Here is a 16,442-nt window from a genome sequence, read left to right on the forward strand (position 1 = left end):
GTACCTATGAAGTTTCATGATCCTAGGCATAAGCGTTCTTGAATTATCATCCAGAAACCATTTTACTATTTCAGGTCACCATGACCTTGACCTTTGACCTAGTGACCTGAAAATCAATAGGGGTCATCTGCGAGTCATGATCAATGTACCTATGAAGTTTCATGATCCTAGGCATAAGCTTTCTTGAGTTATCATCTGGAAACCGTCTGATGGACGGACATACGGACATATGGACCGACATGTGCAAACAATATTCCCCGTCTTCTTCGAAGGGGGGCATAAATATGGTATATGATAACTCGTGCCAGATCCTATATTTATTAAGCAAAGAATTCCTATAAACAACAAGATGTGTTTGTGAAACACAATGTCCCCCTATATGATGTTTGACCTTGTAGGATGACCTTGACCTTGATCCTTCACCACTCGAAATGTGCAGCTCCTTGAGAAACACACGCATTTCAAATATAAAATTGCTAGCTTCAATATTGCAGAAGTGACATTACATGCGCAATTTTGACCCATATATATGACCTTGAAGGATGACCTTGACCTTTCACCACTCAAAATGTGCAGCTCCATGAGATACACATGCATGCCAAATATGAAGTTGCTATCTTCAATATAGCAAAAGTTATTGCAAAATGTTAAAGTTGGCGCAAACAGACAGACAGACAGACAGACCAACCAACCAACCAACCAACAGACAGGGCAAAAACAATATGTCCCCCACTACTATAGTGGGGGACATAAAAAATCCATAAAAGGGGGCTTCAAATATATGTTGAACCAGATAAGCATTGCACTTTGCACAGGCTAATCAGGGACAACACTTTAGGCCTAAATTGAATTTTCGTTGAGAAGACTTCCTATAAACAAAATAATCCATAAAAGTGGACAACACTTTACACATATACATTAAGCCCAGTTTTCCCAGATGGAGGCTCAAATGTTTTTACCATAATTTCAAGTCATTTTTTCCCACTCTGACCCCCACTACCTGATAAAAGTTCTGCCACATGATGCACCTGATTGCCCTGCACGACAACCTGTGGCCCCTTGTTCTTCTGCTGTGAGGGGTTCACCGTGGCGCTACACGCGACCTTGACCTGAACCCGGTGACCAAACTCCTTTGCATCTATCCCATAGATGTCCAGGTTCTCAATTATTGTGGCCTGAAAGAAAGTAGCTTTAAACTTATTTATTATTCAAAGGGCATAATTTACAAAAGCTTCATGCTATATTACGCACAAATATTGCTGAGAGATTATGCCTTCAAACACTAGGTGACCTAGTTTTTTGAATGCACATTACCCAGACAGGAACTCAGAATAGATATTGTCAAGATCAACATTGTAATAAAGTTTAATTAAGATTGAGTTTTAATCAGGCCTCTAGAGTGGTTCCAAGGATGTTTCTAGAAATGGACACAGTGACCAAGTTTTTTGGACCCAAGTGATCCATATTTAAACTTGGCCTAGATATTGTCAATATAGAAATTCGGATAAGGTTCCATCATAATTGAGGTGATCAAGTGGCCTTAAGAGTGGTAGCAATTTTTTTCTAACATTTGACCTAGTGACCTAGCTTTTGACTGCATGTCACTGAGATTCAAATTAAGCCTAGATATTGTCAAGATAATCTTGAGTGGTAACAATGCATTTATCAAGATTGGATAAAGAATGATTGTGGCCTCTAGAGTGATAAAAAGCTCTAGCTTACAACACTTGATACACTTTACAACGCTGGGTAAGAGATGCCCACAATATCTAACAACACTTTGTGCTAAGCTGAGCTAAATGTGCAATTGTGAGTTATCCTAAATGAGCAATACATTTATCCCCTAGAAGACTTTCACCATGAGTGTTCGCATAATACACCCGTTTTTTTAAAAGGGCTCATTACGATATGGTCTTGAAATTATCAAATTGGGATCGTAATTTTGATCCTTACGGAGTGAGCGTTCAAATGATTTTGATCAAGAAATAACAAGCACTAGTTCTACCAAGGAATATATGTAAACGAGCTTCAAGATTGCACGACTATCAAACTAAAAATGTCGCTTTACAAATAAAAATAAAGCAGATTTGACATTTCCATTCCTACATTTCTACCTTTTTGTTTGCTGCCCTCTGTACCACATCAATGGTAATTGGCTCCACTTTCCCCTTTCTGACCAGGGGCGGGCGGTCTGGAAACTCTATCTGGAACACTGGGCTCATCTTGTTCAACACCCTGAAATGTGGGGTCAGCTTTCAAGGACTGTTCAATGATAAGACGATGGCATAAAACTGCACAGAAATCCTAATGTGCTTTATACCCCACCACTCACAATGCTGATGAGGACTGTGCAATGATAAGGGGGTAAAAAGTGGCAGATTCAAAACCTACATGCTTGACCCCCCCCCCCCCCCAATCCAGTCGGCCAATTTGCATTACTGATGATTATGTAAGATGATGTTAATATGACTTGTTATTTCAGTTTCATGTGACATAAACTTAAATGGCTGTGGAGAGCCTGTTGACATTTTTACTGATGATTTCCAACAGCTTCTTTGCGCTTTTAAGCTACACATTCTTGTCCAAATATATTAATTATTTTCTTAATCATAGTCTTAACAGAAAGCTGTATATCTTCAACAAGTTCAAAGTTTGATAAAAAAAAAAACCAAAGCTCAACTGTTACACACATTTTCTTTTCTCATTATTTAAAGTTAAGACTAACGCAGTGATAAGTCATTGTTCAAGTTTTATAAACATATTTATTTGTCAAATTTTTGGGTCACCAATACGTTTTCAATTACATGGTAGAGCAAGTCTGAGCAGCAACAAGCATTTTTATTGAACAAAATTTAAAAATAAGACTAGTTTGCGATTATTAACAACACTATTTTTATAAGCATTTCAGTTGGATCATTGGTCAATACTTTTAAATTAAGACTAAAGGGTAATTTTGGAAACTGTCCAGTCATAGACCCAGGGGCTTTATTGATTCTTTTCTAAAACGTTGTCCTCAACTATTAGTTACAGTTTTTTTCAAACCTTTTTAACTCTTAGAATCAAGCTGGATATTGTCTCAAATATTTTCAACAATTTCTTTAAATATAGTAAGAAATACATATAAAGAGGTTTTAAAACAAAATGGACAAAGGACCTATGAAGCTCACATAAGACCCAAGGTAACTAGAATTAACAAGGTAGTAACTAACAAGGTAATTATTCTCACTTTTCGGACACCATCATTTGTATACAAAATAATTATATTTTGCAACTTTTATTTGTTTAACTTCCAGATTTTTCTCAATTATAAATTACTCTAAATGTTGGACTTCTACATCTTATAAGAATACTACACTTGTGTATTCATCCTGTGACACCAGATCTAGGCAACAGTTTTACTCGATAGATTAAAGATTATGCATTTGATATGATTGTAGTAAGTAAATAATAAGTTCACATTTTATATTGTATATTTTTTGGAAATATGTCAATTAGACTCAGTCAAGAGAATCGATTGCTTTTGAAAACAAGTGTTTTGTTATTTAGTGCCACTTAACAGATCAGTTATCTGAGGTAACATGCCCTATTCAAAACGTGTGTGTGTGTGTGTGTGTGTGTGTGTGTGTGTGTGTAAATAATAGGCTGCAAATGTTTAGAGCCATAATTGAAGATGTAAAAAAAACACAATTCAATAACAATCAGTAACATTGAAGAAAATCTTACATTCCAAAGTTTGTTTTAGTTCAAAGATTTCAAGTCCTCACTTCATAATATTAAATATTAACCACGAGGCAGATGAAGTAGAACACAATAATTACCGCTTGAAATTTAGTAGGTATAATGTCATATTGTCTCTAAATTTTCGGACATTTTATACTGGGCTTACATTTTTTGTATCTAACTTCTCAGAAACAAGAATGTATTATTATGTTTAAGTGTCCAAAAACTTAAAAGTAATTATGGTTAACGGTTCTAAGCAGGAAGTGTTTACAGGTTAAGAATATAAATAGACATATAAAGAAAACTGCCCATACACCTGGCAGACATCTTGTTGAACAAGAGCACCGCATAACAAGTGCCAAGTTTGGCTGCGAAAGCTTGTCAGAATTTTTTGGGTTTTTTTAGGTCACAGTGACCTTGACCTTTAACCTAGTGACCCAAAATGGGTGTGGTGTGTAGAACTCATCAAGGTCATTGACATATGAAGTTTCAAAGTTGTAGGTGTAGGCACTTAGATTTTAGAGCCAATGTAAAGGTTTTAGCACGACGCCAGCAGACAGCTGACAGTGGACGGCGAGCAGGCTATGACAATACCTCAGGTTTTCTCTGAAAACAGCCTCACTAACAAACAAAAATCATGTTCCAAACAAGACCAGACATCAATAAAACATAAATCTTTTATGTTCTGAGAAAGTTTCACAATGAGTGGTTAATAATGTGACTTCTAGAGTGTTCAAATAATTGCACTTTAGCTAGAAGAAAACTGCCCCACCTCATAGCAGCCATGTTTTTAAATCAGTCAGAATTATCTTTAGATACTCGCCTAAAAAACATAAGAAAATTGTTGTGAGCAAGTGGTATGAAAATTGTAAAACAATTGAGACTTCTTGTGTGTTCACTAGCTTTGGCTTCACTTTGACCTTCAAAACTAGTTGTTGACTTCACCTGATCCAGTTTCCAACCTACATAAATATAGTTGTAACAGATGTTCTGACCCAGTATCATGAAGATTGGAAATAAATGTGATATCTAGAGTGTTAACAAATTGTTTAAATTGACATAAGACCAATATTTTGACACATATGACCCAGTTTAAAATTCATTGAAGACATGATTGGGAAAAGTGTGTGACCTAGTTTCATGAAGATTGGGCAATTAATGTGGTCTCTAGAGTGTTTATTGGCTTTTCTGTAATTTGACCTAGTGAACTAGATTTGGTCTCCATATGACCCATTTCCTAACTCACCTGTGACAAAGGTGGGGCAAATGTTATGACCAAGTTTCAATATTAGGCAATAAACATGAGAATTCATAAGCAGTTTCTTTAATTTTACTAAGAAACTTATTTTTGAATCCAACATCATCCAGTTACAAACTTGACCGAGATATCAATGGGACAAATTTTATGACCAAGTTTAACAAAGATTGGGCTTAAACTGATGCCTGTAGGCTTTTTTCCAAAGGTGCAAGATGACAACTGACTACAAAAGACAGAAGAAAAGGTGATCACATAAGCACACCAAAGGGACACAATTTGGAAAAGTAATTTTTAAGATCTTAATGTATGTTACTGTATATATGTATATGTGCCTGGAACATAGGCCTTGATCTACCTTGATGTGACCTCCTCCCATCTCAAGGTCGACTTGTCCCCTTCTGCCCTGGTCAGACAGATTTCCGCAAGCAATGGGTCCAGCACTACCTCTCTTTAATTATAAACCAAAAAATTATTTTGTTTGCGCTCTTTGTAAACAGGGCTTAATACAAAGTATCATCTCAGATTAGCCTGTGTGGACTGTGCGGACGACACTCTCCCCCTTTACTGAATTAGGCTAAATAGAGACTTTCTTTCAATAAAATCAGACAGTGTCGTTCCTGATAAGCCTGTGCAGACTGTCCGGGCTTATCTGGCACAACATTTTACTCACATGCATTAAAGGGGCCTTTTCACAGATTTCGTCATTTTTTAACTTATTCATTAAATGCTTTATATCGATAAATGTAAACATTGGATTGTAAAAGCTCCAGTAAAAAATCAAGAATAAAATTTAAAAAAGGAATAGAACATTGCCCGGACTGGGTTTCGAACCAGTGACCCCTGGAGTCCTGCCAGAGTCCTGAAGTAAAAACGCTTTAGCCAACTGAGCTATTCCGCCGAGTACACATACGTGTCGTATTTTATACCTTATATAAGCAATCTTCGTAGTTTCACAAAATTTAACGACAAAAACAGAACTCTCCAAATTATTCAATCGTTTCGCGTTGCAACGCTTTATAATTTTTAGGTTTTAAAATCGTCAAAAGATGCATATAATGGCTATATTAGACCATGGTAAATGTTCAGTATTACTGTTTCCTCACAAATATCATAACTAAAACGAAAATGTGCGATTCTGAAACAATTTTTTTCAATTTTGTCAATTTACCAAAGCGTGAAAAGGTCCCTTTAAACCCCCTCTTCCCAGAGCAAGACTTATTTATATCATTCATGATACTTATTGTTTTGGATTGTTAATTTCTTTCAACCTTACTTTAATCAAGTCACAACAGTAAGTTCATCTACTAACACATTTACTGAAAAACCTAATTTCATTTATGTACTAAGTGAACATTCCTAAGCAAGTAACTGACAACTGTTCTACTTAAAAAAGAGATTGGGGATGGGGGAGAATAAGTGTGCACACCTGAGCAAAATAAAAATTTATACTTTCTAAACAAAAAGCTGACTATTTTATGATTGTGTATGTTTTGAACACAGCAAACGTTGCATAATTATATTAAAACACCATACCCTTTATTAGTTTCACTCTGCAAGTTGTTTTGTTTCACATATTCCACTAAGGCTGTTCTTAGGTCAGCACTTTTGAGGGTACTGCCTTTGCTACAAAAAAAGTTCATCAGCAGTTTAATCTAGTAAAACAAGGGCTTTATTGTAAACATAGGTTTTAGAGTTATGCAGTCCAGTAGCTACTAACCCACAGATAACCTCCTGGAAGTATTCAAAACAGTTCACCACATTAACTTTCGAATGTGTAACTCACAAAAAAGTATCATACTCAGAGAATGAATCATTTCAAATATAAAAGGAAACCTAACTTTTGTACAAAATATGTGGTTCTAGTCAATAGAAAAACTTTTGACATCCTACTCAGAAGCAAAGTGTAAATGGCTTTTTACAAACATACTACATAGAGGTAAAATTTAGTATCTAAGGAGTAAAGGGTTAAACAATCTAAAGAAGAAACCCTCATACTTGTATCCAAAGCCTTTGACAAGGGGGAGTATGTTAGCTGTGACTGCAAACATCTCCGATATCTGAGGCGGCTTGAATGAGTCCTTCGACGAAGCACCAGTTTCCTGAACAACCACCTCTGGGACCTCTAGACCACGTAAACTATTGGAGAAAATACCAGTGAGCCTCTGGGACCTCTAGACCACGTTAACTATTGGAGAAAATACCAGTGAGCCTCGCTCTGTGAATACCAGGCTTTTAGCATGTCATAAAAAGGTGTCCCAGATCAGCCTGTGAAGTCTGCACAGGCTAATCAGGCACGACAGTTTTTCGCCTTAATTGGATTTTTGTTAAGACTTTCTTTTAGTGAAAAAATGCATAAAAAGTATTGTCCTTGATTAGCCAGTGCGGACTAAAAACATTTATTAAGACCTGTTTTCCCAGAGCGCAGAACAAGTGGTTAATTAAAACAGTTATAACCTCTCTTGGTTAAACACAGTAACAAGTAGGGGTTAATAGAACATGTAGCCCTGCTGACTTTCTCATTAAAAACTTGAGCAACACTTTGAACAGACTTTGCCATCCTTGCTATGATAATAACATGTTGTTGATACAGTCTGTGTATTCCTTGCCACAGATGCATTCTTGTCAAAAGGGTACAGTAAGAATTTGCATTTTAAAGAACAAATAACAAGAGAAATGTCAAACACAAAACAGCAGTCCTCTTCCATGTTTATGTGGTTATCTAAAGAATTGACCTGACAAATAAATGAAGTAGCAAGCATGCCCCCTGTATGGGTGTTTATTCATCTAACTAGATTCAGTACTTTTTGAGTAATCATAGGTTCCTGGTACTACTTTTGTAACAATAGCAACCACAATTTTTCTATTACGAAAACACTTCAATAACTTACATACATGTATTTCCCATATGGCCCTCTATCCACACAACAGATTTAATCAGAGCTTTATTATATTAAAGTAATGGTAGGATCAAGATAGTGTTCCTGTCACCATAACAACCACAATTTTGATCATGATGGAAAAATGAATAAATGTTCGCATAACTCATGTGTTCTCTTGGCAAACACAGAGTTTTATCAATCATTCTTAACCCTTGCCCACACAGAGCCTGAGGCAAAGCAAAAATGACTATATGCAAACAGCATTAAACCAGAACAGCCTGCGAGCAACTCGCAGTCTGTTAAGATTTTATGCTGTTTGCTGCTCATCAGTATCTACGGGTAAGAAATGAAGCGTTTAAAATTTGAATCTAAAAAGAAAAGTCTTTAATTAAATTTAACTTTCTAATGGACTACAAATGCATCCAGATATGTATCCATGAAGAAATGGGTTAAGCGTTCTTGAGTTATCATCCGGAAACCATTTTACTACTTTGGGTCACTGTGACCTTGACCTTTTACCTAGTGACCTCAAAATCAATAGGGGTCATCTGCGAGTCATGATCAATGTACCTATGAAGTTTAATGATCCTAGGCCTAAGCGTTCTTGACTTATCATTCGGAAACCATCTGGTGGACAGACATACAGAACAACATGAGCAAAACAATATACACCCTCTCCTTCGAAGGGGGCCATAAAAATGTGACTTTCATAGTGTTCAGTTACAAGGTTTGACCGAAACCATTTTTGAACTCAAATCTCGTATCAAAGAAACAAATGTTCTGATCAAATTTCATGAAAATTGGGCCAAAAATGTGACTTCTAGAGTGTTAACATGTTTTCACTATATACATATAGAGAAAAATGCCCCGCCCTCTGGCGACCATGTTTTTTCACTGATCCGAACCATTGTTGAAGTCGTCCAAGATATCAATAAAACCAATGTTTTGACCAACTTTCATGATGATTGGGTAAAAATTGGGACTTCTAGAGTGTTTACAAGGTTTGTCTATAGCCAAATAGGGAAAACTGCCACTATATTCATATAAAGAAAAATGCACCGCCCACTGGCGGCCATGTTTCTTCACCGATCTGGACCATTTTCAAACTCTTCCGAGATATCAATTAAATCAATGTTTTGACAACCTTTCATGATGATTGGGCAAAAATTGTGACTTCTACAGTGTTTACAAGGTTTCTCTATAGCCAAATAAGGAAAACTGCCCCGCCCACTGGCGGCCATGTTTTTCAACAGACCAGAACCACTTTTGAAGTAAATCAATATATCATTAAGACAAATATTTTGACAAAGTTACATGAAGATTGAACATAAAATGTGACTTCTACAGTGTTTACAAGGTTTTTCTTTTTTTTTGACCTAGTGACCTAGTTTTTGACCTTGCACAACCGAGTTTCGAACTCATCCAAGATTTTATTGGGGCAAAGCTTCTGACCAAGTTTCATGAAGATGGGACAACAAATGTGGCCTCTAGAGTGTTTACGAGCAAATGTTAACGGACGCTGGACAAAGACTTGTCAGAAAAGCTCACCTCAGCAATCAGGTGAGCTAAAAAAACTAATAAGATTATATTTCAAGTTTGATAGCAATAGCTTAGGTGGGATGGTTGGACGGTCTTTCAAATTTAAAATAATAAAAAAAAATATTTCAAATTCTTTTTGGGTGGTGATGGAGAGGGGGAATAATGTGGGGGTGTGGTCATTTATTATATTATCTTTCAAAAATAAGGTGAAAAAAAAAGGAAAAAACAATTGACCGGGAGGGATTATGGGGTGGGGTGTGGGAGATGGTTTGGGTTGAGTCCATTGTGGTATGTCAGGTAAGTGTTGTTTTGTCAAACTATTAATCACATTTGATCATAAATAAAGAAGTTAACAAGACAACTTGTCCTGTACAGTCCCCTTATGATAGTAAGCGAGTGTTCCAAGTTTGAAAACATAAGCTATGATACTATAGGAGTAAAGCGGACCAAAACACAAAACTTAACCAAATTTTTAATTTTTTAAATACAAAAAGGGGCCCTAATTCTGTCAAAATACCCGTCAGACTTACATAACTTTGCCTGCAAAAATCCCCTTATGATAGTAAGCAAGTGTTCCAAGTCTGAAAGCAATTATAGCTATGATACTTTATGAGTATTAAAAGTGGACTAAAACACAAAACTTAACCAAATTTCAATTTACTAAGTTAGAAAGGGGAATAACTCTAAAAATAATGCTGACAGAGTTATGCACCTTGATCTACAAAATTGTCTTATCGCCATAAAGAAGCATTCCAAGTTTGAGTTAATTATCTTTGATAGTGATAAAGTTATTTGACTTTATAAAAAACATTAACCAATGCTGACGCTAGGGCGAGTAGAAAAGCTCTCATTTTTCTTCGAAAAGTCAAGCTAAAAAAAGTATATATTTTTCCCCCAAAAAATTCCAAATTGAAGGTTTCCAAAAAAAACATTAAAAAAGGTGTTTTTGTTTTTTTAGATCTCAATATTTTGTTCAACTCCCATCCATATAAGTTCAACCATAGTAAATATAATACTGAAAACACATGTACTCTAAATTTTGAAGAATTTTTTAGCAAAACAACTACAACACTAATTTCCCAATTTTTGTCAAAACACCGCAAATTTTCCCAATCCAAAGGCACCCGGCCCCATTCCCAAAATGGTGAGGGAAAAAACACTTCTCACAGATATATTCTTGTTCATGATTGGTACAAACTTACAGCTCGTGTGATTTGTCAATCTCCACTACTGCATCAACGCCCTTGGTCACCTCCTTGACCAATATTATACCCGACTTCTGTTGCTTTTGAAGAAACTTCGACAGCTATGAACACAGAATAGAAATACCTTACTTCAAAATGTGTTTGTGCAGGTAAAATGATAAACTCAAACTAAAAATTGAGGATTCATCATGTATTATCATCCTTATGCTTTTCACACCATAAGCAAAACACTCAACAAAAAGTATAAGCTGTTTGTTACAGAATTTGGGAAGAGTATCATTAGCTCAGCAGATTAAGCCTATATATCCTTGAAATCTTTCAGTTTGTGATGCAAGCACCAAATTTGGCACATATACTCTTCAGTAACTATAGATTTGATAAAGCACGTTAGCCAATACAAACTTTCAAAATGGTGTTCGTTTTCAAGATGGCCGTCGTTAGGATTGAAAAATGAAAAAAAAGAAACAAATTCTCTGAAAGATTTTAATGCTGTGAATAGTCCTTTATTTTGATTTCGTACACAACAATTTGACTAGTTTGAATTTAAATTCAGACATTGTTTAAGTTTAATATAGTACACACAAATCCAACATGGCTTCAACAATGGCCGCCAATTTAAGATGGCCGCAAAAACCTATTTATGATCATAGCTATGTTACTATCCACTGAAATGTGATGAATTTGGTGTCTATACCCAGGTTTCAGGGGGCAAAGAACACATTTATTTCGTCAGACAATGTGTAAGTTAATAATGTCACACAGAAATCCAACATGGTGTCCAAAATGGCTGCCAAAACAAATTAATGATCATAACTATGTTACCTTTCACTCAATTTTAGATCTAGATTTTGGTGTCTATAGATAAGTTTCAGGGGGCAAAAAACACATTAACGTCATCAGACATTTTTTAAGTTTATTATATATCAAACAAATCCAAAATGGCCGACAAGATGGCCTTCAAAAACTATTTATGATCATAAAATATGACTATGTAACTGTCCACTCAAATTTGATTAATTTGGTGTCTATACCCAGGTTTCAGGGAGAAAAGAACACATACATATCACATTAATATCATCAGACAAAATGTAAGCTAAGTATGCTACACAAACATCCAACACCGCGACCAAAATGGCCATTAACAAAATACGAAGGACAACAAGTCCATAACTTGTTACTCAAAAGTTATGGTTGTTATGTAAAACGCCACAGTTTAAGAGACAAGGACCACTTTAATCGAGTTGAGGTTATCATTAAGCAGTTGAATAATCATAAACTCCAATTTATGACATTTGGAAGAGAGAATGAACTAGCACATGACTTCAAAATAGGATCAGGCTTTACTAACTTCTGTAGACTTCATTTTTTACCGTTGCTGAAAATCATTGAATATTAATTACAGCCTGAATAAGCATGAGTTCTTCCAAAAGGTTAATATTATACACTTTGTGTTCCTTTTTTGACTATTTATTTACATCAAAGCAGAAGTAGGTGGTCTTATTGTCCCTTTCGGAGTAATCCAGGATCTAGATGAGCAAATCTGTATCCTCGTCAAACAACTGTGTGGTGCTACGACGGGATCGTTATACTGTTTCTTTAAAAATTTCACGTCTGCATCCACTGAAGACAGAACAGCATAGCATCCCATTTAACCCATTTATGCCTAATGGACTCTCCCATCCTTCTAAATTGGATCAATTTATTTCCAAAATTAGAGATGTCTAGTTTATTTATTTCTATATTTAGAATATTTCTTACAGAAATTCCTTTAACAAAAAAGGACTTGGCAAACATCACAGACCCTGATGAGACGCTGCATCATGCGGTGTCTCATCTTGGTCTCCACTGTTTGCCAAGTCCTTTTTTCTAGATGCTAGGCATACATGGGTTAAGGCAGAGTTGTGGTGATCAGAGCAATCATGCCGGCCTTGTTTCTGTCACGAGACAAAAAGTCTTCCTTTTTTACATGAGCATTCTGTTTCTTTGCTGAAACTCACAATATGATTCAAGTTTGTTTCATCGTCTCCGGTGCGTGTTGTCTTTGTTATAATGACCGTCTTCGTAGCCATCGAACCCCACTGTCGCTTGTCCGTAATGCATTTTCTATGAATCTACATAAGACTCGGCTATTGCGTTATATAAGTTGCCCTTCTCCATGGTCAAGGATGCAGCAAAGTGCCACCATCATGCATCTTTTTCATGAATACAGTTCATCTCAGCCTCACATGATGTATCTATAACATACTCTCAAATTGTCTGAGTGATCTGAGGCTTATCTGATGTACACAGTATGTTCTTGGTTTCAAAGAAGGCAGCAAGATGGGAGCTCAGTTCAAAAGACAATACGACTGCAAGGGAAGGATCTGCAGATTTTGACACCACCAGGAAACGCTGGAACAGAAGAGCAGGATAAAAAGCACGGTCAGAAGCGATCTTAACAGCCAAGCTATTCTCAAGAGCTTTGGCTCTGTATTTTCTCATGAATTTATAAGCAAAGACCGACTTGCCTATGATATCTCTTTTGATCGTTTTCCCAATCGCCTAAACTGCATGAACATTCACATCTGACCCAGCCACTATCTTATTGACCATGTTTCTCAGAGTAGGTTTAGCTGTGTATGGAGAGCAGGTTGTAATCTGTGTCTGCATTTTCTATAGATCAAAAGAATCCCCTTTGATGCACGCCTCAGTTGAATCTTTGTGTTGTGGAATTGAAGTATAGGTCAGATCTGTGAAATTCTGCATCCCACTGTTGTGCTCGAATGATACAGATAGGGTCCAAGGGGTCTGCATTTCCTCAGCCATTTCACTGCCGCGAGTTAGACCACATGTGCTCTATAAACACATCATAAATGTGTGCTCAAAGGCAAGATCACGGCCTAGCCCAGCATAGCACTGATGGCTCCTACGAACAACGTGAAAACCAATACCAAACTTACGATAAACGTCTGGGTGCATTTCCTCTAGGTCGCTTATTTGCAGCAAAGATGGATAGCAAATTGTGCACTGCCTGCTGATGCATCAGCCAACACCCAGTACGATATGCTTTAATCAACACCCTTGAATTGTTAATCATAAGCTGATAATTCAGCCATACTATGCTTGTCTTTGAGGTCTGGGCAAGTTCATGTTTCTTCTTCTCTGTAGCCTTCTCAGATTTGATATAAATCGCATAACATATCATCTGCTAGCGTCATTTTGCTCCTAAGAAGGGAAGAGTACAAATCCTTTGCATGATCCAGCAGTATCTGAATGTCTGGATCTTCCTGGATCAATTCGGCTGTAAGCTGGCTGTGTATGCACTTTTCAACAAAAAAACAATTTTGCGCATTTTCTCTATAGACTGCCTCAAGTATGTTTTTGAGAGCGGTTTCTGCCATGAGGGATCCTTTGCCCCCCACCCAAGTTCATACGTTTATGAAACATCCCAAATTCTAATAAACACTTTTAACTACTTTGTGGCCCATCGGTGATGATTTTGACAGCCTTCCAATACAAGGGTTGGTCAAACGTTACAATGGTGTGAAGGTTGTGGCAAGGTTGCAAACTAAAGCTTATGTTGACATAGGCAAGAATTTGAATGACAATTGCAGGCCAGGGTACTGTATTTTCTGGTGCAAGATACGCATCATTCCCTGCAAATTCAGTGTTGCCTGATTCTGAAAAATATCGATCCTCTTGTCAAAATCCAAAAATCACGGCAGGTCCAAACTATGGCGTTCCACATAACAAACATCACATCAAAAGTAATGGACTTGTGGTCCTTCGTATTGTGCCGTTTGACGCCATGTGAGATTTCTGTGTAACATAATACACTTTAACTATGTCTGACAATCTTTTCCCCTCAAAACCTCTGTATAGACACCAAAATCATCAAATTTGAGTAGATATTTACATAGTTATGATCATTAATAGGGTTTGGCGGCCATCTTGGTGGCCATTTTAGATGCCATGTTGGATTTGTGTGTACTATTGTAAACTTTAACAATGTCTGATGATCTTTATGTGTTCTTTGCCCATTGAAACCTAGGAATAGACACCAAATTCATCACAAGAGCACCGCATAACGGTTGCCACACTCGGCTGCAAAAGCTTGTCAGATTAATTTTTTTTTTAAAGGTCACAGTGACCTTGACCTTTGATCTAGTGACCCAACAAGAGATGTGTTTGTCCGAAACATATGCCCCCTTACTGATCCGCATTGAGATAATATTTCTATTTATCATTTGGCAGGTATAGAAATCATCTACCTTTAAAGGTTATTACTTCCCTTCAATTTTGTCCAATCCAACTGGGGGGTGGGTGGGGGGGAGGGTCTCACAGTCAATTATGACCATGTCAAACATCACTGACAACCAAGGCCTGTGGTTTATCAAAGAGATCATAGCCAGAGTTGATCATGTATCTATGCACATAAGTCCACAGGTATGTAATGAACATCAAAGAAATTATAAATTTATTATATCATTTAAAAACACACTTTGACAAATCAATCATTTGGGTCATAAATAATCTAAATAATAAATCTGTACAGTAACTGTGAAAAGATCTTCAATTCTTGGTAAGGAAATATATAATATGAGATTTATAATTATATAAATTACTTCCCTTAAAAATAATTGTCTGTAACAAATCTCTATTTATAGAAGCAAATAATTAAAAGCCACTACCGTGACTGTAGATTCACCACTCAAAATGTGCAGCTCCATGAGATACACATGCATGCCAAATATATAAAGCTTATTACTTCCCTTAAATCTGTATTTTTTACTATAGACCGTAAAGGATGACCTTGACCTTTTACCACAATGTGTTTGTCAGAAACACAATGCCGCCTACTGCGCCGCTTTGATTTATTTAACAAAAATATATGTGGGCAGGTCAGATAACTATGTCCATTTAAAGCTTATTACTTTCCTTGACTTTGTTTTTTCGACCCTAGACCTTGAAGGATGATGTTCACCTTGAAATTTTACCACTCAAAATGTGCAGCTCCATGAGATACACATGCATGCCAAATATCAAGGTGCTATCTTCAATATTCAAAAAGTTATGACCAATGTTAAGGTTATAGCACGACGCCTACGGCGGACGACGAGCTGGCTATGACAAAAGCTCGGGTTTTCTCCAAAAACAGCCTTGCTAAAAAAGGAGTGGATAATTACATATTTATGATCATTAATATGCTTTGTTGGCCATCTTTGCGGCCATTTTGGACGCCATGTTGGATTAGTGTGTAATATAATAAACTTAAACAATGTATGATGATCTTAATGTGTTTTTTGCCCCTTGAAACTTATGTATAGCCACCAAAATAATCAAATTTGAGTGGATATTTACATAGTCATGATCATTTATATGTTTTGGTGGCCATCTTGGCGGCCATTTTGGACGCCATGTTGGATTTGTATGCTTTATTGTAAACTTAAACAATGTCTGATGATCTTAATGTGTTCTTTGCCCCTTGAAACTTAGGTATAGAAAACACATTCATCAAATTTGATTGTATAGTTACATAGTTATGATCATTAATAGGTTATTTGCAGCCAACTTGGCGGCCATCTTGAAAAAACAAACTTTCCGGAGGTCTGATTGTGGTAAACTTTTGATATGTTTTAAAGGACCTACTACCCTACCAGGGTCAGTTAAAATACCTTGTGTAGCAATTTTTTGGTGGTTGAAGTTTTTTTTTCTTCATATATTGACCCTTCTAGTACTTCTTGCTAAAAACAGAGTATAAGGGGCCATCTTGAAAAAAATGCCGCCATTTTGAATTTTCAAGTGGCTAACATGCTTTTTGAAGAAAGGGGTACCTAAAGGTAATTTATGCCAATTTATATG

General features: G+C 36.5%; 1 protein-coding gene across 1 annotated transcript in view; it reads right to left on the bottom strand.

Annotated features, from left to right (window-relative positions):
* LOC127852324 (eukaryotic translation initiation factor 2D-like) overlaps positions 1-16,442 on the bottom strand; it is a 33,325-nt gene that overhangs the window by 3,399 nt on the left and 13,484 nt on the right. Inside the window, exons 9-14 of the mRNA XM_052386259.1 lie at positions 10,599-10,702; positions 6,974-7,114; positions 6,512-6,601; positions 5,334-5,426; positions 2,115-2,235; positions 1,001-1,175 (exon numbers count right to left, since the gene is read on the bottom strand). Coding sequence (XP_052242219.1) covers positions 1,001-1,175; positions 2,115-2,235; positions 5,334-5,426; positions 6,512-6,601; positions 6,974-7,114; positions 10,599-10,702 — 724 coding nt within the window. The remainder of the gene's footprint in view (positions 1-1,000; positions 1,176-2,114; positions 2,236-5,333; positions 5,427-6,511; positions 6,602-6,973; positions 7,115-10,598; positions 10,703-16,442) is intronic.

The sequence above is a fragment of the Dreissena polymorpha genome, chromosome 12 (assembly GCF_020536995.1).
Source record: "Dreissena polymorpha isolate Duluth1 chromosome 12, UMN_Dpol_1.0, whole genome shotgun sequence".
Lineage (NCBI taxonomy): Eukaryota > Metazoa > Mollusca > Bivalvia > Myida > Dreissenidae > Dreissena > Dreissena polymorpha.